The 26,198-nt window shown below is 36.8% G+C and overlaps 2 protein-coding genes across 9 annotated transcripts; both read right to left on the reverse strand.

Annotated features, from left to right (window-relative positions):
• Positions 1 to 2,559: 2,559 nt before the first annotated feature.
• On the reverse strand, positions 2,560 to 16,705 carry zfat (zinc finger and AT hook domain containing). Of its 4 annotated transcripts, none has more exons than XM_028471437.1 (25): positions 16,538 to 16,705; positions 15,197 to 15,355; positions 14,864 to 15,016; positions 14,635 to 14,748; positions 14,388 to 14,498; positions 14,178 to 14,294; positions 13,994 to 14,058; positions 13,685 to 13,764; positions 13,439 to 13,522; positions 12,610 to 12,758; positions 12,443 to 12,534; positions 12,149 to 12,297; positions 10,460 to 11,219; positions 9,078 to 9,204; positions 8,725 to 8,957; positions 8,555 to 8,636; positions 7,249 to 7,368; positions 6,001 to 6,174; positions 5,850 to 5,938; positions 5,613 to 5,751; positions 5,026 to 5,132; positions 4,849 to 4,939; positions 4,698 to 4,783; positions 2,720 to 4,621; positions 2,560 to 2,621 (listed from the first exon to the last, which is right to left on the reverse strand). In XM_028471437.1, the coding sequence occupies exons 1-24, from the start codon at positions 16,554 to 16,556 to the stop codon at positions 4,421 to 4,423; spliced, it is 3,501 nt and encodes a 1,166-aa protein (XP_028327238.1). In that variant the 5' UTR covers positions 16,557 to 16,705; the 3' UTR covers positions 2,560 to 2,621; positions 2,720 to 4,420. The 4 variants fall into 4 exon arrangements, with proteins under 4 accessions (XP_028327238.1, XP_028327237.1, XP_028327236.1 ...); XM_028471436.1 differs by having other exon boundaries at positions 4,849 to 4,936; positions 14,163 to 14,294; XM_028471435.1 differs by having other exon boundaries at positions 14,163 to 14,294.
• A 1,845-nt stretch (positions 16,706 to 18,550) lies between these two features.
• On the reverse strand, positions 18,551 to 25,599 carry LOC114478391 (protein tyrosine phosphatase type IVA 3). Of its 5 annotated transcripts, none has more exons than XM_028471446.1 (8): positions 24,971 to 25,599; positions 24,553 to 24,695; positions 22,416 to 22,870; positions 20,770 to 20,902; positions 20,583 to 20,675; positions 20,361 to 20,491; positions 20,154 to 20,228; positions 18,551 to 19,998 (listed from the first exon to the last, which is right to left on the reverse strand). In XM_028471446.1, the coding sequence occupies exons 4-8, from the start codon at positions 20,863 to 20,865 to the stop codon at positions 19,881 to 19,883; spliced, it is 513 nt and encodes a 170-aa protein (XP_028327247.1). In that variant the 5' UTR covers positions 20,866 to 20,902; positions 22,416 to 22,870; positions 24,553 to 24,695; positions 24,971 to 25,599; the 3' UTR covers positions 18,551 to 19,880. The 5 variants fall into 5 exon arrangements, with proteins under 5 accessions (XP_028327247.1, XP_028327246.1, XP_028327245.1 ...); XM_028471445.1 differs by having other exon boundaries at positions 20,770 to 20,907; positions 24,553 to 24,622; positions 24,971 to 25,597; XM_028471444.1 differs by having other exon boundaries at positions 20,770 to 20,907; positions 24,553 to 24,639; positions 24,971 to 25,597.
• Between the last annotated feature and the right edge of the window lie 599 nt (positions 25,600 to 26,198).

Below are 26,198 nucleotides of genomic sequence, written 5' to 3' on the forward strand. Positions count from 1 at the left end.
TATTACCCTCACACGGACTACAAGAAGGATTTATTTAGGTGAAAAAGTTACTTAGTTCTGCTTTAACAAGAGAGACGCATTATCTGAAATCAATAAAACAAAAAAACATTTTACACCAAAACAATAAATGCTAATGTCACCAATAATAATAAAAAGTCTCTGTTGATGGTTAGCAGAGTGTACCTGGAGGTGGGAGCTGGTCTGACAGCAGGTGAAGTCCCTCTGCAGCCTCCTCTATTGACCTATCACAGGACAGTAAAACAAAACAACTTAAATGCCACATTTGTAGTGTGTGTTTTTGTTGTTACTAAAAAAAGAAGCAAAACTATTTCAGAAATTTCACATTACACTTGAAGAAATGTTAAGCAGCACAAGTGCACAATTTAAGAAGCACCATACTGCATTTGTTTTGCAGTACTTACTGCCACCTACTGACATGGAAGCATATTCAAACATTCTGTACAGCAGGGGTGTCAAATGCATTTTAGTTCAGGGGCTAAATATGGAGCAGCTTGATCTCAAATGGGCCACAGATTTTATGCAAGAATATTCGTAAATTCAACATTATTTTGCCCTAGATGCACTTCTACGTATACATAAAATACTAAATATGTAGGAAACCGACAATATCTAAGCAATAACTGATAGATATCAGTCCCAACAGCATCTTTACTTTAAATTTTCAAGAATTTGAGACACATTTCCATTTCATTTAGGGAAACATTATGCAATAATTTGAGGAAAATTTAACGATTTTGTAAGAATTTTTCACCGGTTTAACATTAAAAATGACAGCAACCATGCAATATAAGAACGGGGAAAACTTTAAGCACCTGCAAATATTGTTGAGTTTCACTTAGGTCATTTTTCCTTTCTCCTGCGGGCCAAATTGGATGCTCCAAAGGACCAAAAATGGCCCCCGGGCCATGAGTTTGACATTTATGCTCAGCTGTATAGAGAGGGCAGTGTGCATTTTTTTTTTTGCAAACTGTATCAATGTTTGAAATAACTCTTAGTAACTGACTGAGTGACTGCTTTACAAGCAGATTCACTGAGGAAATCCATCATCATCTTCATCACTCACTCAGTCAGTGTGGACAGGTCAGCCTCCTGGTTCCTTAGTGAGCTCAAACACACCTCCACAGGCGTTAGCGTCACCTCCTCGCTGTCTGTTTCCATAAGATCACTTCCCAACTCTTCCCAGTCTGAGCTGCAAAACTACACAGACAGGAATTCCAAGTTTATTTCCAGTTAAGAGTTCTGGTATTTTTCGCCTTTACAAAAAACCTTCCAGGCTTTCTGTGTGGGTAGATGGGTAACGGGTGGAACAGAGACGGCAACTTCAGACTTTAAAACAAGCATCGCATCAAACCACTGTTTGGTTAGCTAGTCAGTGTTTTCAATAAAAACACACATATTTGAAAGCGCAAACTGTTTAATAAATATTTGAATTGTCATCCAAAGGTCGTAATTTTCACAAGAAAAAATTTCGGGGATTTCGAGGACCTGATTTTTGGCAAAAAACAGGTCATATCTTTTATTAAACACTGCAGTATCGGCCGATACTATGCAACTGGGTTATCTGTATCAGCATTGGGACAAAAAAAAGTGTATCAGAACAACACTACTTAATAATGTGACATACAGTGTCGAGCTGGGCGATATACTGTATTGATACTCAAGATTAATTGAGTTTTCTATTCTGGAGATACAGAAAATTACAATATCCCCTATATCAATATACATATTTTTCTATAGCTTGTTTTGTATCAAAATACTTGTTTTAGGACTCGCTGCTTACGCTAATTCAGAGAACAGCATGAAAAGCACAGTAAGATGGATTTCTGAGTGCATCCTAACTAGGAGTGTGACAATATCTCGATACGGCGATATATCTCAATATTTTCCCGCACGATCGATTATCAATATACTACCGCTAAGTTTTGATATTTTTTTTTATTTTTATAAAAACAAATAAAAAATTCCAAAACCTTTTCTGATTTTTAACTAAAATGTGCAGGTAGGTCTTCACAGAAATGTTGTCACTGTTTGTTGAAGGAACCAATATATTGTTTACTGGAATATTGCACTATAATGGTGTCACTGTAGAAAGTACCTATGTTTTGTTTACAGAAAACACTATTGGAGATACTAATTGGTTTACATTGGTATGTTGACACTTATTTACAGAAATGTTGCACTAAAATAGTGTCACTGTTCATAGGATTTCAATTTATTGTCTTTCAGAGATATAAAATAAAAATTGTTTTTTTTCCACTTAAGCTTTTTTTTCCCTTGTTATGTTATAGATTATTGTAAATTGATTTCTGACCAATATATTGATAATCGCAGTATCGATTGTTTCTAGTCAGACTTATAGAGAGATGTATATCGTATATTGCCATTTTGAGAAAAAAATATCGATATATGAGATTTGGTCCATATCGCCGAGCCCTAATACAGTGTATTTATCAAGATTCAGCCAGACAGGACACATGTTTGCAAGGGATCAGCATAGACACGGTTAGGATCTCCTCAGGGTCTCACCTGTGTGGCTCTGTGGAACACCTGAAGAGCAAAGAACCACCTTGGGTTGGAGGGAGAACCACTGAGAGAACAGGCTGGGTCACATCATGTATGGGAAAAGAGGAAGTCAATGGATCAGTGAAGTAAACAACAGCATCAGAGAGCTGCACTCCTGTCAGAGGACTAACTGTACCTGGAAAAGCAGAGATCCTTTCTACTGAATGCTGAGCTGAGATGTTCACCAGTCCGTCATAAATCTGCTTTAGTGGCTCCAAACCTGCACAGACATGACAACTGTAAGCCAATGTACTCCACTTTCATAACTTCATCATTGTTATCGAGTTATTAAATCCTTTATATCACTGATATATTAAAAACTCGGCTAGCATAATGGCTGATTACACTAGAAAAGACACTTCTGCAACAGTTTCAAAGTGGAATAAAAACTCACCTGTATGTCCTTCCACACACTCGTCATGACTTTGGCAGAAGGATACAGCCAACACATACCGGTCCATATTACACACGTTACTAAAAACCAACTTTGTTAAAATCCGATGCTAAAAGTTGCTGTTTTTCCCGCACTGTCAAATTTCCCACCACGTCTTCTTCTACAGAGATAAATAAGTAGGTAAGAGTGCTACTGCCTCCTAGTGGTGCTGACACCACATTACAGCAGCATCACACTGCAAGTTTTACAGTTGTTTGAATGACTGCAATTTCGTCTCTTTTATTCATTTATTATAAATGATTTGCTCCTATTTTGAAAACAAAGAAGAAAGTGGTGGTGATGGTGTTTGATGATCATTCACGATTCAGGCAGAAGAAAATCCATGGTGATGTGTGCACTAATAGTGTTCTTCCTGCTGTACTTATTATAATTTATGTTATAGCTGTGTATTTTTAATCCAGTGTAGTTTAATAATACAGATATATATGGAAGCCCATTTCTGCCACTTATAAAATGACTGAAAATCCCCACAGAAAGTCATATTTACGAGATACAAACTGAGGGTTACCAACACTGACTGTTACAATTCTTAATTTCACTTTTATTAACAGTTCATTCAAAACACATATTTAGGCTGTTTACTCAGTTCTTAGAATGCAACACATGGTACATATAGTGTAGAAAATAGTAGTACATAAATATGTATTTATTGCAAAAATGATTGTCATTTTTTGTTTCTTTGCAACTTTACACAAAAAAAATAATTTTCTCATAATTATGACTTTTTTTCTCATTATTATGACTAATGTATAATTATGACTTTCTATCTCATAATTATGACTTTCCATAGTATTTTTTTTAGTGGTGAAAACAGGCTTCCATAGATATACAGTACCTAAAGGCCATAAACAGCAAATCATTTTGTCATGTGCTTATTGTCAATGAACAGAATCTCTTTCCATCTTACACCATTAGTAGACTTTTCTAGTTTGTGTGTGCGTGTGCATGTGACACCTGCTTCAGACTCCAGCACTGCTTGATCAAGTTCAGATCAGTACCATTGGATCCAAGCACTAAAATCTTCTGATTGCCTGCACAGTAAAGTTTTAAGTCCATTATAGTTCATGTTGAATGGGATATTCTCTCTGAATTACATATTTTCAAATGCTTTCTGATCTTAACATTGAAAAGGTGAGAGTTTAAAACTGTTTCCAATAGTTGATCATTTCAAATATTAAAATAAATATTACCAGAAAGAAGACTTTTACAAAGTAAAGCAGCACCAGCACATCCATACATTTTTTTTTATTATTTAATTTTATTAAACTCCTGCAAGATTGTTACATGACTGCACATGTTTTTACTTTGAAAACCAGGAAACTAAAAAAGTTTATATTGATAATGATCAGTCTTCTTTATTGATTGCTACATGATGCTAAAATACTAGTTGATTTCCACAGTGTGTTCCTGGACATAGACAATATAGTGATGTGTGTTATCTCCCTGAGTGAGGACTGTAAGGGCCTCCAGGCCATGTGTTTCCTCCACCACCATCACCTGGTTACCATCCAGGCTGCCATCTGCCTGCAGCACCATCAGCTGGTTGTTACAGTTGGCGCCTTCCTGTTCTTCACCAACCTGCAACTTTAACCACACAGCCCAACATTAACTCTTCATTAAAAAGCTCACGATGCACTGGTGTTTATAGTAAGAGCTTTACCTGTTGTACCACGGTAACAGTGCCTGGAGCCATGGTAACCATGGAGGTGACGGCATCCTGAGTCTCTGTGACATGCTCAATATCACCTGAACAGAAGAAACACGCTGAGGTATAAAGAGAACCATCTAGCAAACATAGTGACTTCTAATACCTGAATCCTGTGGGTCCATTAATGGAGCTTCTGTTTGATGCTCTTCATTCTCCACAGACACATACTGGGCCTCTGTTTCCTGACCCGCCTGCTTATTTAAACACATTGTAGAACAAAGTGAAACAAAAAAAAAAACCATCTGTATGGAGTAAAACAGCAAATTTAAGAACTATTTACCTCAAAATGGCCATCGACAATTTTTAGGCTGTGTTTGCTCTTGAGGTGACGGTTCAACTCCCACTTTGTTCGATAAACACAGTCACATTCAGGACATATCATACCACCTAAACAAAATAAGATAAAGAAATGTTGACAGATGATGAAAACTTTTTTTTTTCCATGTATCTATTTATTTAGCACACATTAAAACAACATTTAAGGTGCAAGGAGGGAACGAAGCCCAGAGGGCTTATATAAGAGCTCCACCCCTTTCAATAAACACAAACAATTTAAAATAAAGGCTAATAAATAAACACTTGAGACAAAATGTACAATTCAACTTTGATATATGAGGAAAACTAATATATAAACAAATTTCACAAAATTAATATCAAAAGAAAAATGAAAATATTAATAGAAGATCAAAAAATAAATATAAAATTAATACATATATACAGTATATGTGCATACATATATACTGTATATAATCATGGTGGCATAAATTAAAATGAGAGAGGGCATGAAGTAATTAGTCGTTTGTTTGCACAATGTAGCAAAAATAATCTGTGTGCAGATATTTGTCAAAAGAACGAGATAGTTTGGACCTTGTTGTTTCACAGCGTCAGCATCAGGCAGTCCCGGTTTAACGTCCTCATAAGTCTGATCAGGGTGTTTCAGATTGTAGTGACGCTTCAGGGCCGCAGCATTGTTACAGGAGTACTGACAGTGAGCACACTGAAACGGCTACCAGGACAGAAATAACCACACACCAGGTCAGCGACAGTGAAATGTATTTATGGCGACATGGAGAGTTGTTCTGTGTTTGAAACTGTGTTTCTGACCTTAAATTCACAATGTTGTTCCATGTGTCTGAGCAAAGATGGTCTGGAACCAGAGGTGTAGTCACACACTGAGCATTGAAACTGCTTCCCTGGACAAAAAAACAACACTCATCACCATTTCATTGCTATTGATTAGTTCATTTTGTCGTACCTTTATCTGTGTGGCTCAGTCGGTGGCTTTTCAGCGTGCCTTTGGATTTGAACTTTTTGCCACACAGGTCACACAGATGTGGCCTGTCTGTGTTGTGTCGGTTCATGTGCGTTTTCAGGTTGCTCCTGCTACGGGAGGCGTAGTCGCACATACTGCAGGTGTATGGTTTCACACCTGCAAGCAAAAACACACGCAAAAACTAAACTTAACAAATCACTTCTGATGAGACAGAAATAAAAGAAAAGAGGTGATCATTGTCTTAATTGCCAGATCTTAGGGCCAGATGGGAAAAAGAGAGAAAATGAACCTTTAGGATTGAACTTTAATATATAAGCCTAGATATCGCGATATCAAAACGTTACAAAATGTGACATCGAGGGTATACAATTATGCTCGGTGGGTCCGTTAAAAAAAAAAATCCACACATACACTCCAGATTGTTTTTACTTTTTATATTCCTATCAATTTGAAAATATCATACCAAGAGTTAGTATGTAACAGTATGTCCAGAGTCAAACAAAAGTGTGGTTAGTTTTACATATTTTTCTGTTTGTAAAAAAAAGTGTATCATATCGTTATCGCGAGCCCATTATTGTCTATCACAGTGTTTTTCAACCTTGGGGTCGTGATCCCATGTGGGGTCACCTGGAATTAACACTGCGACATCTGAAGTGTCTAGGAATTGGAAAGAAGAAAAAAATAAATAAAAATTATATATATATATATAAAATAACTGATTAAAATTCTACTGTTATTTTTGAAAAAATAAAAACATTCTTTTTTAAATCAACACTATTATAATACACAATATCATCTAATCTCAAACTTTCTAAAATGTAAATCTAGCTCAAATAAAATGTAGTATAAAAATATCTGAGGTGGCGTGTCACTTATCTACTATGTATTTATAACACACGATAACAAATATGATCAAAAAATAAGTCTTAAAAAAAAATATCTCTGTGGTCAATAATGAGCGTGATATTAAAATGGGGTCATGACCCTAAAAGGTTGGGAACCTCTGGTCTATTGTAATATATTGTGAACACAGTGTATCGTTCCACACTGCAAAACAAGTTACACATCTTCCCAGCGAAACACAAACGACGATCTCCGTTCGTTTGGCTTTTCATCATTTTCCGAATCACATGACATGTTTCTATGCGTGCCCTCCGTGACATCTATGTATACTTTCTGTCTCATTCGCCTATCTGGTAGCTAGACAGGAGTGTGTGTTCCGTGTCACACCTTGATGGGCCCAGATGTGTTGCTGAAAGTCGCTGCTGTTCTTCAGGAAGTACGAGTCACAGTACGGGCACATCTCTGCACGCTGCACCATCATTCCTTTACCTCGTGCAGCTGGTGCGTCTGTCCAAAAACATGGAATACGGTGAGCGAACGGGCACGTACACACACAGCTGGGATGTGATGTCTAGATGAAACACAATGTCCAGATTATCCAAACAGTAGCTCTAGCCACATAAACTGTGACACCGACCAAACATTGTGCCAACACAGTGGGTGACCAGATGGTTCATAAAAATAGCAGCGCAGTCTGTTTCTGGCACATAAACATTAAACAAATGCAGGTGGAAAGTGGTTTCGACAAATGGTTTTCAAAGAGAGAACAAGACTCTCTAGAGGACTGTGTCACATGACTAAATTTGTAATGTCTGGTATATTAACTTTTCAGATAAATTATAGCTTTAGGGAATCAAAACTCAACTCTTTTAAAATGTGAAAAGTATCAGTTTATTCACCAGTGAAATATATGTATTAACCTGCATCTCTGCCATTTTCTGCTCTTAAAATACCAACAGTGTAAAAACACCCACAAGAACAGTGGTTCCCAACCTTTTACAGGCCATGACCCCATTTTTATATACAAATTTGGTTTGAGGATGTGTGTGGTAAAGAATATTAATAATTATTGTATATCTGTACAGTGGGGCAAAAAAGTATTTAGTCAGCCACCAATTGTGCAAGTTCTCCAACTTAAAATTCTGAGAGAGGCCTGTAATTTTCATCATAGGTTTACCTCAACTATGAGGGACAAAATGAGAAAAAAAAAATCCAGAAAATCAAATTGGGAGAACTTGCACAATTGGTGGCTGACTAAATACTTTTTTGCCCCACTGTATTATATTTGTATATTTTTATTATTATTAATTTATCTTTTTTCCACTGTATTGTGTGCACTTAACAATTTTTAACTTAATTACTGTATGTATGTTTTTTTTTTTTTCTTGTTACGTGTTTCTTCTTTATATTTGCAATATTTCTCAAGCCTCTGTAACAAAATAATTTCCCCCAGGAATCAATAAAGTATGCCTGATTTAAACAATGAAAACAAATTTCATAATAATTCCAAAAAACTAAAATATAACTTTAATCAGTATTTTTTATTAACTACTAGACATTTCAGAGGACACCCATTTTAATTCCAGGCGACCCCACGTGGGGCCACGAGTCACAACCCCCTGTTTGAAAAACACTGCACTAGAATCATTCATATTGTTCTTCTTGTCTCCACATGTGTTTGTGTGCTTCTTACCAGGATGAGATGTTTTAATGTGACTTTTCAGCCTGTGCTCTGACAAGCTTTGTTTGCAAACAGGGCAGCTCACAGCCTTTCCCTGTAAACATCAATAGTGTAAAGTATACATCATTCATTTCTTCATTTAAAAAAAAAAAGAATAGCATGTCATTACGGTAATTAATGACCTTTTCCTGATGCGTCTTGAGGTGGGCTTGAAGTTTGTACTTGTCAGACGTCGTGTATTTACATCCTGTTTTTGAACAAGCCAGTGACAGGCCACTGTGCTTCTGCAACTGGTGTCGCTTTAAAGAGCTCTTGGTGATGGAGGAGTAGCTACACTTGGAACAGTAGTGCGAGTGCTCCTTGGTGTGTGTGCGCACGTGGACGTTGTAATGAACTTTGTACCAGAAGAGTTTACCTGTGCAGTAAACGTGTGCGTTTAGAAGCAGTAAATGCTGTTCAACACTAAAGGAATATAGTTGTTGTTTGTTTTAAAATCCATTTTTTTACTTCAACAACAAACAGTTCATCATCTTACCGCAGTATTGGCATTCCAGCTCTCCATAAATCTTCCTGAGCCGCTGAAAAATCTCCATACTAAGCTGAGTCTTTTTAAGAGAAGAAAAAACCTCCTGGAAGGCATTTTGATGGACTAACTGTGAGCCCTACCAGAAGAGATGAACAAATCAGAAACACGTCAAAACAGCACAGCCTTCATAAAAATCAAATTATACTTATTTGGAGAAATCCAAATAAATTAGTAAAACTCTAGCAATGATAGAGGTGTAAAGAGTACTGATATATCCAACTCAAGTAGTACTGTTACTTGATTGAAATTGTACTCAAGTACAAGTTAGGGCTGGGCGACTAATTGCATTTGCGATATTATCGCAATATCATAAAATGTGATTTTCTAATCGCAAAAGTGGCAATTTTTTATATTTTTTTTCTTCTCCTGTCTTGTTAAGTTCAGAGTGTGTTTAAAAAGTGCAGTCCACTTGTTGACATGTTTCATGAAATGTGAAGTTAGTTAGATATGTTTAAGAGGTAAAGCCACAGATTTGTTTGCTTTATTGTTGTAATCCGTGCTTTAAAATGTTTATTTTATATTTATTTAAAGTTTAAATAAATCTAAAATTGTTTATTATGAAACAGATTGATTTTTGGTAATAAATCCTGCCACGGCTTCCTTGCAATCAGTAAACATCTCGTGTTTCAAATGTCAAATTGTCAAAATGTACAATTCTTTTTAAATAAAATAACACCAATCAATTCGATTAGAAATAATACAATTTATCAGGCTCTAAGTATAGAATAGTTCCCAGGTCATTTATGAACTCTAAAACTAAGAAAATAACCAGCATTCAATGCTGTTTTGGCGCCATGCGTTACGTTTATTCTGATTGGTCGGCTATGATGTGATGCATTTGATTGTTGTCTGCCTGGTCATTTCATTTTTTATAGTTTCACAATGTCCGTTGATCATTTTAAAACAAAAAAATAATAATTTACACAGGGGTGTAGAAATGTATCAAATTACTTTACTGATTTTGAAACATACTAAAGTACAAATAAAATGACTTATTTAGAAATGTACTCAAAAAAGTACAAGTACCAATAACAGCAACTCAATTACAGTAACACGAGTACTTGTAATCCATTTTTTTCACCTCTGAGCATTGTTAACATAGTAAGACAAAAAGACTTTAAACTTGTATTAAAGCCTCTACAATCAGTTAGAATCCAAGAATGTTCATTGTTTTTATCACTTTATCCTTAATACTGTTAGTATGGGTCGGCTGGAGTTTAACAATGATCCCTATAAATATGAACAAATATTGGTAATAGTAATAAAAAGCATGATTTATGTGTGAGAATCCTGCCCATCTTTGGTCGTCCTAAAATAAAAGCTTTGCTCACCTTTGTCTTTGCAGCTGTTGAAGGAGCTAGAAATGCAGATGTGTTTCCAGGTGTTGTGTTTGTGTTTGCCAGAGTCTTGTCTTGCAGAGGTGGAGTCTGAGTGCTCTCTGGTGTTAAACAGGTGTGTGCGCCATCTTTGTTTGCACCTTCAGCTGCAGTGCTCTCCGTAGCCGATGGGCAATCATCAGGACTCTCCTGAGAATTCAACTTATCACTGGTTTTGAGCTCATCTGTTTCTTTCTCTTCTTCCTGTGCATGCACTTCCTCCTCCTGGGATTCTGCCCATTGTTGATCCACTGTTCCCGTCAGCATCACTCCTTCTTTTCCTCCACCCTGAGCACCTTCGCCCCCCAATGCTACTCCTTCTACCTGTAGCCCTCCTCTGTCTGCGCGCTCACCCTCCTCACTCTCCCACAGTCCTCGTCCAGGCTGGATGAGGTAGAAGCTGCTGTTTATAGAACCAGTAAAAGCCTGCTCCTGGTCTAGCTCAGGGTGACACTCTTTCAGGTGCTTCTTTAGTCTCTGCGAGCTGACAAACTTCTCGTCGCACCTGCAGCAGAGGTAAATGAAGATGTGCCTTCTGACGTGAGCAGTGAGTGCAGACATTTTAGTGGCAGCGTGGTCACAGAGAACACAGGCGAAGGGACGCTGGGGTCCGTGGACTAAGAGGTGACGCTCCCGTTCTAACTGGTTCTTGAAGCGACGGTTACAGGTGGGGCAGTGATACAGGAGTTGTCTGAGACCCTGACGAGTCTTTAATCTGAACAGAAAAAAAGGATTTCAACCAATCTCACATTTTGAACATTTGCTCTAAAGATTCAGGACTTCCCAATTTATTTCTTTTTGCTGAATAATAAGAAATGCAAAGACTGTATATAATATTGTTTACCCTCAACTGATAAATTGCTTGTAAATCTTTCAAAACAACATGTATGAATAAAAAATAATGTTAAACGAAAACCTTCTCTTGATATCAAATGTTTATCAAAATTAAAATAATAATTCAATTTAAGATAATTGAAACAAGGGCACTCAGAGAGAGCAAACCTCCGCCAAATATCCTCTTTGCCAGATAATGACAGATATCTGGATCAGGGATCATGTGATCATTCATATTTTGAATGCTTGTAAGAAATGTATATTCCCATTAATAATGACAGTATGTCCAAATGTATGGGTACCCCCCATTTTGGGGAAAAATCGCAATGAAACGAGCAATCTAAATCCGATCCAAATGAAACTCAAAATGCTAATTGAAAAACCAACCCGACATAACGGAATCAAATTTTATAAAGATCGGTGATCTACTGTAGATCCCCTATGAAATATAAATATAATGGATTCTTCCATGGTGCTCACAATCAAATAAACACCAGTGAAAATATGACCATATCTCTTTAGCTGAGGTAAATATTTGGTGACATTTTTTCTGACATCATTGATACTGATTTCTTTTTTTTTTTCTGATTGGCTCACAGAAATTGTATAATTCCTGATATTATGAAAAAAGCAACAATTATTTCCTATAGTCACTCTAGTGTACAAATATAACAACCGGTACATAATGATAAAGATAATCAATAACTAGCTTCCTGATCCCTAGTGTGGATCTGTGTTTCCTCTTCCTCAAACCTCCTTAAAGCTCCAGCTCCCGTGGGTAAAAACCGAGCTCTCTGCTGTGGATCAAACCTGAGCTGCTGGTAACTCTGCTGAACTGCTGGATCTTCCAGGTTGTGTCGTTTCTCCATGTGTTTCAGCAAATTCTTCACGTCCGAGTACTTCTTCTCACAGAAGCTGCAGTGCTGCTTCACCTTCATGTGGACTCGTTCGATGTGAACCTGCACGTCACACACACAATCACAAACAACCACGGATACTGTATGATGAGACTAACACAAGCACGGCAAAAAGATCAAGGTTCCCATTTTAAAGTGCGTACTACACATACAGGTAGTCTCAATGTCAGTGATGACAAGAAAGTACCTTCAGGTGTCCTTGGCTGAGGCAGTTGAATGGACAATGTGGACACGTGAACTTCTCCCCCGTGTGCTTCCTCACGTGAACATTCAGGTTGGCTGTAAAAGAAATGAAAACAATCCTCCCATTCTTTTCTCCCTCAGTTCATTTGTAAAGAAAATGAACATGCTTACCTTTAATGGCGGAGGCGTAGTCACAGTGTGGACACTGGAAGGGTTTCTCCTGAGTGTGGATCCGCAGGTGATCCACCAAAGTGTGTCTGAACTTAAAAATCTTATTGCAGAACTCGCATGCAAAAATCTTCAACTGCCTCTGAAGTAAACTATAAGACAAAGTATGATGGAGTGAGACATTTTTTAATCTGGCACCGTCTGCGCACTAGACTATAGAACAAAAGCATAGTTAAAGAAGTGACAGGTAGACTGAATTTAGAGAGAAATAGCAGAAGAGATGAAACACAAATGACTGGGGGGGTGAAAAAAAAAAAAAATCGATTTTGCGATGTATCGCGATTTTTTGGGTGCTGATTTTAAATTGCTTTTTTTTATTCAAAAACCATTTTTTTAATTCAAAAAACTATTTATTTTTTTTAATCAATATTTTTGTGTATTTGTGCAATATTTCAGTGGTTACAATGCTTTCAATGTGTTGCAATGGCTACTTGATGCACTTGATTTTATGATGGCAGTGAAAATGTGCAAAAACACTAATAGTAAATAATAAACAGGATGTAATGAAGCAAATAGTTTTGACGCAATTTGTCCTCTGAATAATCAATATCTTCTGATGAACATATACAGCAACTTAATTTTTCATCTCTATGTTTAATTTTGATATAAACTGGTTAGAATATCGCAATATATCACGACCCAAGTATTGTGATACGTATCGTATTGCAACATCCTTGCCAATACTCACCCCTACAAATGACTTTGCACAAAGCAGATGTAGTCTGCTATATTTTACTGCTTTCATAAGGAATATGAGTTATTTCTGAATTACTTGGTGGCATCCTGCTTGATGGAATATTCCTGGAAACCTTTAGAATTTCCTGTTGCTGATGTTTGCGCTGAGGTGGTTTCAGACCTGTGAGAGGAAAAGATGTCCATCACGTGATCAGCAGATTGATAAATGTACAGTATATATCCCAATATTGGAACACTAAACATGGTTTAAACAAGCCTCTGGTTGTTTATTCCAACTATTGTACAGTTTTGTATTTAAAAATGATAGTGAGTTGTGTTGTACCTCGTCTCCAGGCCAGTTTCTGGACTGGCTTCCATAGCTCCACTTGTGCCATCTTGGGATTTAGTCTGGAAATCTCCATTCTGAGTGACAATCAAATAAATTATTAAAAATGTTAAAAATGGTTTAAAAAAAAATTAGTTTTTTTCACAGCTTTCTTTTAACTACTAATACTAAGCATTGTGGATATTAACTGGATTTAAGCAATAAATGCCAAACCAATGAAACCATTTTACTAATCTGACATCAACATCATAGCTGAACTTTGTGGTAAAATAAACTTTTTTTTTTGTTTCTTTCTTAAAATCATACCTGTGCTTGTGGTTCAGATTCTCTTTGTACTGAACCGTCCACCAAAGGAACTATTTTAGAAATACCTGAAGGGATCAAGGTCTGCTTTAATCATCGGGTAAAAAATGGTTTTAATATAAAAAAAAATTTAAATAAGTTAAAAAAAAAAAAAAAAAAAATGGCACAATACGTTTTAAAAAGTCACCTGGGAACGTTTCATCTTCAGTCAGGACAACACTGATGACTCTTTTTTTGTTTTCTGTGTTCAGGTTTTCTACCTTTGACCCACGTTTGCTTCTGGAGGCTTTAAAGTTTTTTGCATCTACAAAGAGAGAGTAAATTTTAAAAAAAAAATCATTTTCCAACATTTGGAGCATCAATTGGGAAAATCGAACCAGGTTGATTCTAAACTGGCCTTTCTCTGTTGGGTCTTTTGGTCTTTTTTGACTTAGTTTGATCTGGTTTTGCTCTCCTCCAGGATGTAGGTTTTCAGATGCTTCCCCTCCCGTTTCTTCATAAGAATGCACTAAAATAACAAAATAAATAAACAGTCTGGCATGTGCACACACAGTCTGTAAACTATAGATCTAGAGCGAGAAAATGCAAACATTTGCATTTATTCTTAATCAGCCCGTTAATATTAACCACCCCGTCTGAGTTACCATCTTCTTCTTCATGATCCTCCTCACTTATGCAGATGTGTTTGAGGATCTGTCGTCTGTTGCAAAATGAGCGATGACAGTTTCTGCATTCTAACTTCCCATCATGGGTGTCACCTTAAAAGGAGAAAACAAACTCTGAGTCATAAACAAAGAAGATGCTTTAAAGATTAGAATTTTTTTGTTTTTTGCAACAGTTACTTAAAACCGAAGAGGAAAAAAAGATTCTGACCATTATTGGTGTCACAGTGTTGGTCTCCCTCATCATTCATCTGTTCTTTTTGACCTTCATGTTCTGGTGATTGTGAAGACGCAGGCTTTCGCTCCAATAAGTCTCTGTGAAGCTTCTTTGTGGATCCTTTTGGTCTTCCCCGTTTTCTCTTTCCTAGGGTGTAAGAAGCCGAAGTTGTTTAATTTCCTTTTGCATTTTAAATCCTTTTACTAATTTGTATACATTTTACAATGTAGTTACACACAGCTTTTTAAGATCTGGACAATCCTGGGCACTGGCAAACACATGATCTTATGGTTGAAGGTAATAAATCTAATGCTGCGTTACTCCAACCTGTGAGGTTCTCCTTCAGCTCTGCTTGAAGTGGCTGCAATGCAATGATGATGTCATCTAGATGCGCCTGCTCTGGATGCTGCTGTGAACAGTGATCTACCAACTGGGAGCGACTGGGAGAAAAAAGGTTGCACAGCCGACACATGAACACAGAACCAGCTGGTGAAAGAGAAAAGGAGAAAGTGGCAGTTTTAGAGACAGATTTTAATCATGGGATGTTGAATGGGCTTTCTCGCTTTCTATCTCTAGATTCATAAAGTAATAAACATATTTTTATTTTATTTTTTGCATTCGGCATTAGTTGTTTTCACCTCGGCCAGTATGGAAGCCCGTTTCCGCCACAAAAAAAAAAAATAAATAAATCATCAAGGAAAGTCATAATTATGAGAAACAAAGTCATAATTATGAGTTAGTAAAGTCAAAATTATGAGAAAGAAACATTTTTGGTACATCCATCTGTACCCATGGCATTGACCAGAAATCTCCATTTGTTGTTCAATAAACTGAGCTACTTCAGCCACATGAGTTTTATCCCTTCGACGCCAGAGCCTCTTTTTGCTTAGTATCTTTTCAAGGTTGCGTTTACTCAGCATATTTCTATGTGAATTTGCAAGAAAAGTATTTCATCATTTGTAAAGCCCTGTCTAAAGTAGTCTTTGATAGTCTTATCAGCCATCTCTCAGTGTCAGCTCACCACATGAACAAGCTGCTGTAAATGTGTTTAAGTATCTCATAATTATGACTTTCAATCTCATAATTATGACTTACTAACTCATAATTATGACTTACTAACTCATAATTATGACTTTCTGTCTCATAACTATGACTTTCTATCTCATAATTATGACTTACTAACTCATAATTATGACTTTTTTCTCATAATTATGACTTTTTTCTCATAATTATGACTTTCTATCTCATAATTATGACTTTGGTTTGTTTTTTGTTTCTATGCCTTATCACTCTGCAGGATCAAATATTTAACAATGTATTTAATCATGCTTTTGTTATGCCACGTTGTATTCAACAAATGTAGAAGAATCATCTTTTGGGGGGAAATGAAATACATGTGAATGAAAACAGGTGCACTGTCTGCCTTTAGCCATAAACACAACATTACCTTATGCCCGATTAATGTGTGCTTTTAAGAAAGGTGGCAAGTGCCTCTTTAAAGTTTTACGATCGTTCCCTGGGTACAAAAACTACATTTTGTCTGAACGGAGCCTACCAGTGATCCACACATGTGGATACAAACAGGATTGTTTTTATTACACCTATAACCGAAGCTAGCGCGACAACCCCAAAACCACATTCGCGCTTTAAGATAAAGTCATTTCTTACCTGCATTTTGTCCATTCATCTTCTACAACAAAGGTGAGACACACGTGTTGAAATTCCTTCGGTGATAAGATGTACTGCACATTTAAAATCAACCGGTGGTTGGCTTTTAAAGTCTTGTTTATGCTTTACGGTGGTGTAAAATATCTGTCGAATCTGCTACGCAAGTCCGTGTTGTCAGCGGAAGTAACCAGACTATAACATGACTAATGCACTGATAGCGCCCTCTGTGGTAGAAGGAGTTTACTGCATGTTTGGTTGTGAAGTTGAGAAATGTGTTTTTTCCACAGAAACACGTTTCAGGAACTTAAACTATTATTCAAATGCTGTTGAATATGGAATCACAGGAAAATTAGAATATTATACACATGATATTCTTTAGGTACAAGCTACAGAAGAGGATTAGGGCCAATTTTGATGGAGAAAATAATTTTAATAAAGTCGAGATTTCGAGAATAATGTCGAAATATAACATGCACTCCTTAAACTTATTTAAATGCTAATACTATTGTTTGTGACATATGTTTTATAGTGTAAGAAAATATATTTTTTAAGCAGTTTGTTGTATATTTTCATTTTTATACGTTCTTTTTATAATAACTTGTTTTCCACGCAAATATATATTAGGGTTTTTTTTCTATAGGTCATGCAACCCCTTGCTTATATACTATAAAGGTAATTTTTTATTCAGGTGAAAACTAAAACATTGTTTGGATGCATTTAAAAATATATATATATATTTAGAGAGAGAGAGAGTTAGGATTGCTCTTAGAATATACTTAGAATACACATTTTAGAAACTGGTCAAACCAAATATAAAGATTAAAGATTCAAAGTGTTTATTATCATGTGCACAGTAAAGAAACGTCTTTTCCTGCACAATTACGTTCTATTTTGCTCCCCACCTGGATGCCACAAAGAAATAAAAATAAAAACAAATTTTAAACAAAGAACAAAAACCCAAATAAATAAAGAAAAAAATATAGTGACAATAATTATAATAATTTAAAAATTAATAACGATAAATATGTACATGGTAGAAAAGATAGAAAAGTCAAATATAGTGTATTGTGAGTAGTTAAATCTATACAGCAATATAATATGATTAATAAAAAATAATATGATTAATAAAAACAACAATATGTATAAAAGTTTCTATTTTAAGCAAGTATACCAATGCATAATAATTTTAAATAATTGTAAATATACATGTATAAATACAATTATACTGACAGAATATTTATTATTTTCGAAACAGTATATATATATATATATATATATATATATATACTATAGAAGGAGGTCTAAATCAATCCTCTAGATGGCGTGAATGTCCAGCTTATTATTTATTCAGTTTATTGCTTAGGTCAGTGGTTCCCAAACTTTTTTGTCCCATGTACCCCCATTCCATTTTTGTCATCTTATGTGTACCCCATCTCCATATCCTAAGTACCCTCTCCATAATTTAATATTCTTTTTCATTTGTTGAACAGCGGACTCTCCTAAACCTCTACATGTGTTTTGAACATTGGCTCCCTAAAGCTTAAGCTACAAATTAAAAACAATGGGTGTCATTTATTTATTTATTTAAATTACCAATGCAACTTTTATGTAATTACTTCAATAGTAAGTAAATGCGGTCTCTGATGTAAAATGTAGCTAATAATTGTGTCCTTTTGTCAGAAGTGTGATAAAATGGCTTCAACAGCATGAAATAATCCTGTTTCAATAAACTACAAGAAAATATAGTATTTTATTGAGCAATAGTACTTTTAATTTGTGATTGATTTGTCCAAAAAAATGCCTTAAAAGGAACTGACAACATTTCCCAATTATTTTTGAATAATTGTTAAATCTTTTTTAGTACCCCCTGCAATGTGCACGTACCCCTGTTTGGGAACCACTGACTTAGGTGACACAAGACCAGTTATGCTTTGTACAAGAATGAAAACACAACACAATTGAGCATTTAAAGTTTGTGACAAAACCTTTATTTAACAATGCAAAATGTACACATACAGACATTTACAGTTAGTTGTTCTTTTTTTTTTTTTTTTTTACATTCTTTTAAAAAGTGTGGGCTCAGGTGAGTCCTGATACTGTCTCTGATTGTCAAACAAACTCGCTCAATAAAATCATGCCGTGAGCGAGATCATAGTTTTTACATCTGCCAGCTCGCCTCGCCTAATATTCTTAAGGACATCAGTTTAGGTTGAACATGTTTCACATGGGGAAAAAAATCTCAAGCGAAACAACTTCAAAAGTAAAAAGTGCATGCTCTATCATCAGAAAGTTAAAGTGTCAGTTAACATGCATTATTCAGTGACAATACAGCAGAGGCAAACTATTCAATGAGAACTGAAATAAGTCACCCAGTCTAAACAATGGGATGATGCATTGTGTTGGTCAAGACAAAAACATGACCAGAATCAGCCTCAGATGGCTAATGGGAACATTGGCTGATAAAAAAAAAAAAAAAAAAATCTTGAATAAAATCTTGAATAAATGTTTTTTACACTTATTTGAAGGAAGTGAATAGTAGGGTTATACTTCCCCATGACCTCACAAAGAAAATAAGATGAATAACTTATATATACAACTACTTTACATTTATATTTAATTTTGTCATGTGGTAATTTACATTCATAGTTATTTTCATTACATCCAGGATCAAACAAACATGTGGTTAATAAACCCAATAACTACTGTGTCAGTAAACAAAGCATATCAAAATGCACACACAGATGTGTAAACATATCAATCAAGCCCCATGTAAGAAGACGTATTACAAATGTGAAAATGTTGCGTTGTAGCTCCTGCTTTTAGAGTCACTGCAGGCTGTGTTCAAACTATAAGGTATCAGGTAATACATGGATAAAAGTGACACCAACATGTTTAAAGTTAAAATAAAAAGATACATGTATCTATTCTGAATTTAAACTTGCCCTAAGGGTCTCTGTGGGTTTGTCCTATAGTGATCACAAAGCAACACTTGTTATAGTTTTAGCTCCGTACCTTTAAAGTAAGGCTTTTCTGAACTGAAGATATTAACAATCAGCTGCCGTACAAACGCTGAATTTGTGTTCCCAGTAATGTTAAGGTGTAGAAATGCACAGTTTTAAACCATTTACCATCTTATCTTAATTTTGTTTAGTGTAACTCAAATGAATTAAGCTACAAACCACAGCATTAAAAAATAAATTTTAAAAAAGTCATGGAGTCATAGAACGGTTAGAATTGGGTTGGTATGACAGGAAAATAAAGGCTGTGCATTTTAGTGTATGGATGTCAGATTCCTGAGAAATATTTTTTGTAAGTTACACATTGTGGGTGTGTTTTTGTGTGTTCACACGATGCAACACTTGTTCTTGTTAGTGCGAGAGTCTTTAAAGCGGAGTCGCTGTTTTGATCTGTATTTCTCCAGGTAGGTCAGCTGTTTGCTGTTGATGGCTCCACGCCGCTTTCTGAAACACAGTCATGGAATCTACTTTGAGTTGTTGTTGGTTTTCCTGAGCGCGCATTGATAGAATGTGAACATCAGAGGAATCCCTCCATTACAGATGTTAGTTCTTCAAAGTGAACGCCACAAACAACGACGCAAATATGTCGATGCACTTACTGTCTGATGAGCTGAATGGCATCTTCGTACTTCATCCCACTTTCTATCAGAGCCAAAGCAACAAGCACAGGAGCCCTGCATACATACATACATGCAACGTCATGCATTTGCAGAGCTCATGTATAAAACCAAAAAAATGAAAACAACACAATCAGGAAAAACACAAGTGATTGATTTATATTCTGAGTATGCGATTAGATTTCTAACCTTCCCAGTCCTGCCACACAGTGAACAGCCACACAGCTTCCTGGATCCTCTTTAAACTTTTTCTTCAGCAGATTTAACCAATCTTCAACAAGCTTACTAGGAGGCGGGGCTCCATCATCAAAGGGCCAATCCTAAAAAGAAGACAGTTCAATGAACTGTCCTGTTCCTTTTATTTTCATCAACATGTGACTGATGGACAGTGTCTGTGTGCTCTTTGCTTGCCACTACGGTGATGCCATCTTTTTCCAGCGGTGCTTTATCATAGGTGACGTCACAAACTCGCACTACAGTTGTGGCACCGTATTGCTTCAAATCCTGAAAGTGCAATAGTTGCTTTAACATCATCCACTGTTTATCAAGTTTATTTACCCATGATCACTCTGCACTATTTCAAATGTGGATCCCTCACCTCGATAAAAGAATTGAGGGTGCTATCCGTGGGGTTGTGGGTAATTAGGAATCTCATGTTTTTGTGGCACAGTTCCACGGGAGCCGGACGGTTCATGGTGGCCAGTTTGACCTTTGATGTTCCTGGAGGACCTCTGACCTTAGTGTGTCAACAGTTTGTTGTCAGTCTTGGATTGAATTACAGGAAGAATGTGATGTGTTGTGGATGTGATTTAAAGATGGCCACTCTCTTAAAAACACATGATTTTTTATCCCCCGCCTCAAAAATGTGGAAGGGGAATATAGGTTTGAGCTCCGTCCGTCCGTGTGTCCGTCCGTCCGAGTTAAAGGGGACATCTTTTCTCAGAAACTGTTTAAGATACGATAACCAAATCTGGTGTGTGGCTTCAGGGTATCACTACCTTGATGGAATTTGAAAATAAGAATCGCACAATTATTTTTTCCAGACTTATTGCCCTTGTTCCGTTTTTTTACTCTGGTTGAGGTATCTTCAAAGGGGACAGCTTTTCTCAGAATCTGTTTATGATAAGATAACCAAATTTGGTGTGTGGCTTCAGGGTATCAATACCTTGATGGAGTTTGAAAATGAGAAGCGAGTAATTATTTTTTTCCAGTTATTGCCCTTGTTCCGCTTTTCTTAGAAAACATTTGAGATAGTTAGTCATTTTATATTCTGATGTGATAATATTGTCTTATGTATACATCTAAGTTCGATATTGGACATTTAGGAAAAGTTTGTGAATTATAATGACAACCAATCTGGTGGAGGTATCTTGATGACTATGTCTTCTTGTTGCTTTTGTCATCACTTCGATGGAAAGTGACTGTGTTACTAGTGAAAAACAAATAAACAATAAATGATTATAAGACAGAAGTAAGCTACAATGACCTCATGTAAAGTATTTTCAATAACAGCGATTGGTAAAATGACACAAAGTTTTGGTCAAAAATAAAAAAAGTTGCACGAAGAAAAACTGTTTTAAAGAAAGAAAGAGTTACCTTTATAATGTAAATTAAAACAGATATCAGATGTTTTGCTTACAATCCCACATGCAGTTATGGGCCAATGAAAATAGTAAAAAAAAAAAAGTAGTCTATGTACATAACTCAAAGCTGATGGAACTACAGAGACCTGAGACATATACAAAGTTGTTTACTGGAGGCCCAAAAATGTTTGAGCCCAAAACCCCAACAAACATTTTTCCAATTTTTAGGAGCTCGCATGTCCACCAGATTTTTGTATATTCTGAGAGAGGAGGTGAAATTATACCAAATTTCAGTTATCACTCACTCAGATATTGGAAGCTGAAAATAGAAGAAAAAGAAGGAAGCACGAAAATCAAAGCATACCCCCCTCACAAGTATCCATCTGATCAAACTAAAAAATTACAGTGTGCCAATTAAATTAATAAGGAATTTTCACAATTATTTGTGACCAAAGTGCGTGGGATGTCCTGAAAATATGTTGAAATTACATGGAATATGACCCCTAACACCAGTTTTTATTGGGACCTTTAACTCACATTCCATAAAAAGAAGTACTTGTATCTCCATGCAAAATACATTAACTTCTTATTTGCCGTTATGGAGTCAAACGTGTTAATATGACCATAAATAGTTCTAATCTAGTGACTGCTCATGTCTCACCTGTAGTTCCAGCTGCAGCAGATTAGCTTCTGTATCCTCTTCTTATCTTTGATCTTTAGGTATGTCTGAACTTCTTCTTGTCAGTCTATAACCTTTTTAAGATGTCTTCAAATTTCGGAGCTTCTGCAGCCTTAAATGTTCCCATCAGTTTACTGTGTCCAAGAGTCCAGGAGGTTTCAAAGTGTCGGCCTTTTTTCAGTCTCACAGATCAGATCCTGTCCTCTGTGACTGTCAGATGCTCCCTCTTTCTTTCTCTTGCCAGTTCAGCATTCAGTGTTGACCATACACTGGTTACCCCATTAACTGGCTGCTTTGGAAGACAGAGACCTTTCAGGGTCTTTCTGGGTTTAAGACCCCAGGACTAAGTGATGGAGAATCATCTCAGTGAAGGTCTAAATGTGTTGTGCGTGGCAGTAGTCACCACTCTGTCGCACAAACTCCATCAACCAGCAGAACTGAAATATAGGAAATTATTAGAAGTTATACACCGAACGTACTGAACGGACATCACAATGTTTACATTTTGTGTACTTGATTGATTTGCTATGTCAGGCTTCATTTATTTGTGTGTTATTATTATTATTATTATTATTATGTAATAAACCAAGGTTGTAAATGGAATGTGAACCCTAAATATCCCAACACATGCAAAAGACAAGGGAATAATATATAAAAACTGTATTTACCAGATCTGAACTAAATATCAGTGTTTAAAATCTACCTCATGGTATAAAATATTATAACGACATGATGAAATACGGCTTACATTACCTCCAGACAAACAAAACAAAAATGGCAATCAAACTGATCTCTACTACTACGATCACACATAAACACACATGAGCACACAGAACCACAACGTATCTTATCTCCAAGTGTGAAGATAATGACATGTAAACAGAGACATTTAAGCACAATGTCACTGAACACTTTGGTTAGCTAATGCACTGGCATGACAGACTAATGAACACATATGTAGTATCCCGGAGAAGGTGAACGCTTCATATACGTTTCTCTTATCTTTCAGCTTTTTTTTTTTGATAAAATGAAATATTAATAATGCCACAATAATAATAACTATAGTATAAAGTGCACACAGCTTCATGTCACAGTCTCCAATAATAAAATGGAGTTCTTCATCTGTCGAGCAGCTGGCCTTTCCCAGGTTGTCGCGGTACTCAAATAAGTCAAATGGATACTTCAGATTACTTAGTGTGGGTGGTATGAATTGGCAGTATGGGAGGCAGCTGTAACTGTACAGAATGACACCAATGTGCTTGTGATGATAGGATCAGCTGACACACATTTTAACCCAGAGGTGTCGATACTGTGTTCGTAATAGTTTCACAGCTTTACATGCGTCAGGCGTTGTGACTAGAAAACTATGGGTGCGTTTGTTTCATACTGGAGCTTCTTATTCTATTCAGAGCTCCCGGGGTTCACTTAGCGGTGTTAACACAGAGACACACAGAGCCATTTGAAAACTCAAAATGAACAAATATGCTGTAGGGATTGGAATTTTTTGACAGGAAGAAATATAATTAGTTCCATTTATTCATGTACTGTAACTTGTCATTAAATAGCCCTAATGGTAAAGTTGGGCAATACATATATTTAAAATCGAAATTGGAATAAATAAAATATTCGTTACACAATAGACACTCACAACAGTTGCACAAGTTTAAAGTTGTAATAAAGTGTTTGCATGTCTGAAGAAATTATTTGTTACAATGTGATATACTTTCTCATAGGTGAGGTGTATCATCAATCTAACTAATCAAGCAGTTTTTACACAGATGATTTAACAAAAAATGTAAATATAGAAGTATCTCCTGCAGTACTTTCACTACTTTCACTTTATAAAGCCAGAGTATTCCTTTCAATTAGATGCTAATACATATATATTTTTGTGAAGTTTGGTGTATAAAACTGAATGGGACACAGTAAGCTTGTGGGTTAATAGTGAGGCACATTAGTAGTACTCTCAAACAGGATCATTCCTACGACAGCGTATTCACCTTCTCACTGGACCAGCTAATACCGCAGGGACGAGCGTTACTGCAGCTGATCACTCTGATACCAAGAAGCTATGCTACACAACTAAACTCAAGTTGTTTTGAGGGATTTACTTTCTTACCTCAGTGGACAGCTTGGCTGCCGAGCAGGGAAATCCACAAAGCACTGAGTGGCAAGTTACACCAAAAGTCCTGCAGAAACAGCCCCCCTACAGCAGTGTGAGTGGTGACATGCACTCAGCTGACTGCCTGTTATAGTAAACCCCTGTGGACACAGAAGACCTGCAGCTGTATTTATAGATCCTTCTTTTCTACTGGCTGTTTCTATGACACATCAACTTTTTTTTTTCTTTTTGCGAGCACAACATTTCAAGTACTAGTGCAAGTACTTTGCTGCTGTGTCGGAGGACTCCTGTGATTCGTTTAATCTCAAAAGAATTTCCCTGATTAATAAAGGAATGTGATCTAAAACAGGTGAGACACTGAAAGTGAAGCAAAGCAGAGCAGTGAAGCTGTGTACGATCTGTTGAGTGTCCTTACCACTTAGTTCCTCAATGTCATCCCCGTGCACGGTCCGTCTAGCATCAGAACTTCTGCCACAGTCAAGCCCAACTTCTCTCAGTCTTTGTGTGGCAGAAAGTAACAGAAATGATTCAAACTTTCTTTGCAGTAACCTGTAGCACTGCCCAAGTGTAACTGCAACACGTCTCCCTGTTGTCTGCCATGTCCCCAAAGTGCCAGCTGCTTGATCTACCTTCCTTGGTGTACCAGTGCAGTGTGGTCGGCGAGGATCTGCTGGGAGCTGGTCTAATCAGGCTGAGCAGCCATCTGACCCTGACAGCCCTGTCACTACCAGAACACTCCACAGTTAATGCTCTTAGAGAGAGAGAGAGGAGAAGAGCCTCAATCCCCCTCCTCCACTTCTTCCACCTTCATCCACTCTAGTATTTTCCCCTTTCCTTCTTCCAGCAGAGTAAATCAGGGAGCGCACCCCTCTCCCAACCTGCAGACAGACTGGGAATGGCTGGGCTCAGTTAAGAAGGTCCCCTATGTAACATCCAGGGAAGACACAATGTTTTTTGTTTTTGCGTAACCACTTGTTTTAGCTGCTGTAGTGTCATGTCCGTCATGTGTGTCTGTGTCCTAGCTCCTGGACCTTCTCTTGTTTTTCCTCGTTCGCTCCCTCCCTCTCCGCTTCCCCTCTCATGAACCATCTAAAAATAGACAATCCTTTGAGCAACCAGACAGATCAGACAAGTCAACCTGTTAAGTCCTGTTTCGGGAAAATTAACTTTCTCCCAAACGAAAGCTGTTTTCACAGAGCTTTAAGTGACACACCCAAACAACATCAGATGTGTCACACCACATTAATTGATTCAGAAGCCCATTGCAAATAAACCTCGCAAAACTACCCACTGTGGTTAGTGTAAATTTAACACAAACTGTGTTAAAGCCTGTGTTGTTTTGACAGAATTTTGTTTACAACGTTAAAGCGGGGGGGAAATGCGAGTTAGGTAAGTCACAAGGCGCCGACTCTGTAAAGCAGAACAAGATGGGCCCCATCTCTCTATCAATCACTTTGAGGTGAGGTTAACATGACTGTCAACCCGCACAGAGCTCTGAAAACAACCTCTTCACGGCTAAAATTAGCTGAAGTACTACTCAGACTCTTTCCAGTTCTTCACTCTAAAACGTGAATGAAGTTGTTTGGTTTTTTTTGTATTATCCCTTATAGCCACAGCTGCTTGTGATGGAGTCGATAGCTTCT

Source organism: Gouania willdenowi, chromosome 16 (genome assembly GCF_900634775.1).
Source record: "Gouania willdenowi chromosome 16, fGouWil2.1, whole genome shotgun sequence".
Taxonomy (NCBI): Eukaryota; Metazoa; Chordata; class Actinopteri; order Blenniiformes; family Gobiesocidae; genus Gouania; species Gouania willdenowi.

Excerpts from the sequence above, each read along its gene's own strand:
- LOC114478391 (XM_028471446.1), bottom strand. The coding sequence starts at position 20,865 with ATGAACCGTCCGGCTCCCGTGGAACTGTGCCACAAAAACATGAGATTC. Across the intron at positions 20,492-20,582 it reads AAGATGGCATCACCGTAGTG|GATTGGCCCTTTGATGATGG; the intron begins GCAAGCAAAGAG and ends TCTTCTTTTTAG. Across the intron at positions 19,999-20,153 it reads GCCATTCAGCTCATCAGACA|AAAGCGGCGTGGAGCCATCA; the intron begins GTAAGTGCATCG and ends ACTGTGTTTCAG.
- zfat (XM_028471435.1), bottom strand. Across the intron at positions 15,017-15,196 it reads GCTGAAGGAGAACCTCACAG|GAAAGAGAAAACGGGGAAGA; the intron begins GTTGGAGTAACG and ends CTTACACCCTAG. Across the intron at positions 12,535-12,609 it reads CTACGCCTCCGCCATTAAAG|CCAACCTGAATGTTCACGTG; the intron begins GTAAGCATGTTC and ends TTTCTTTTACAG.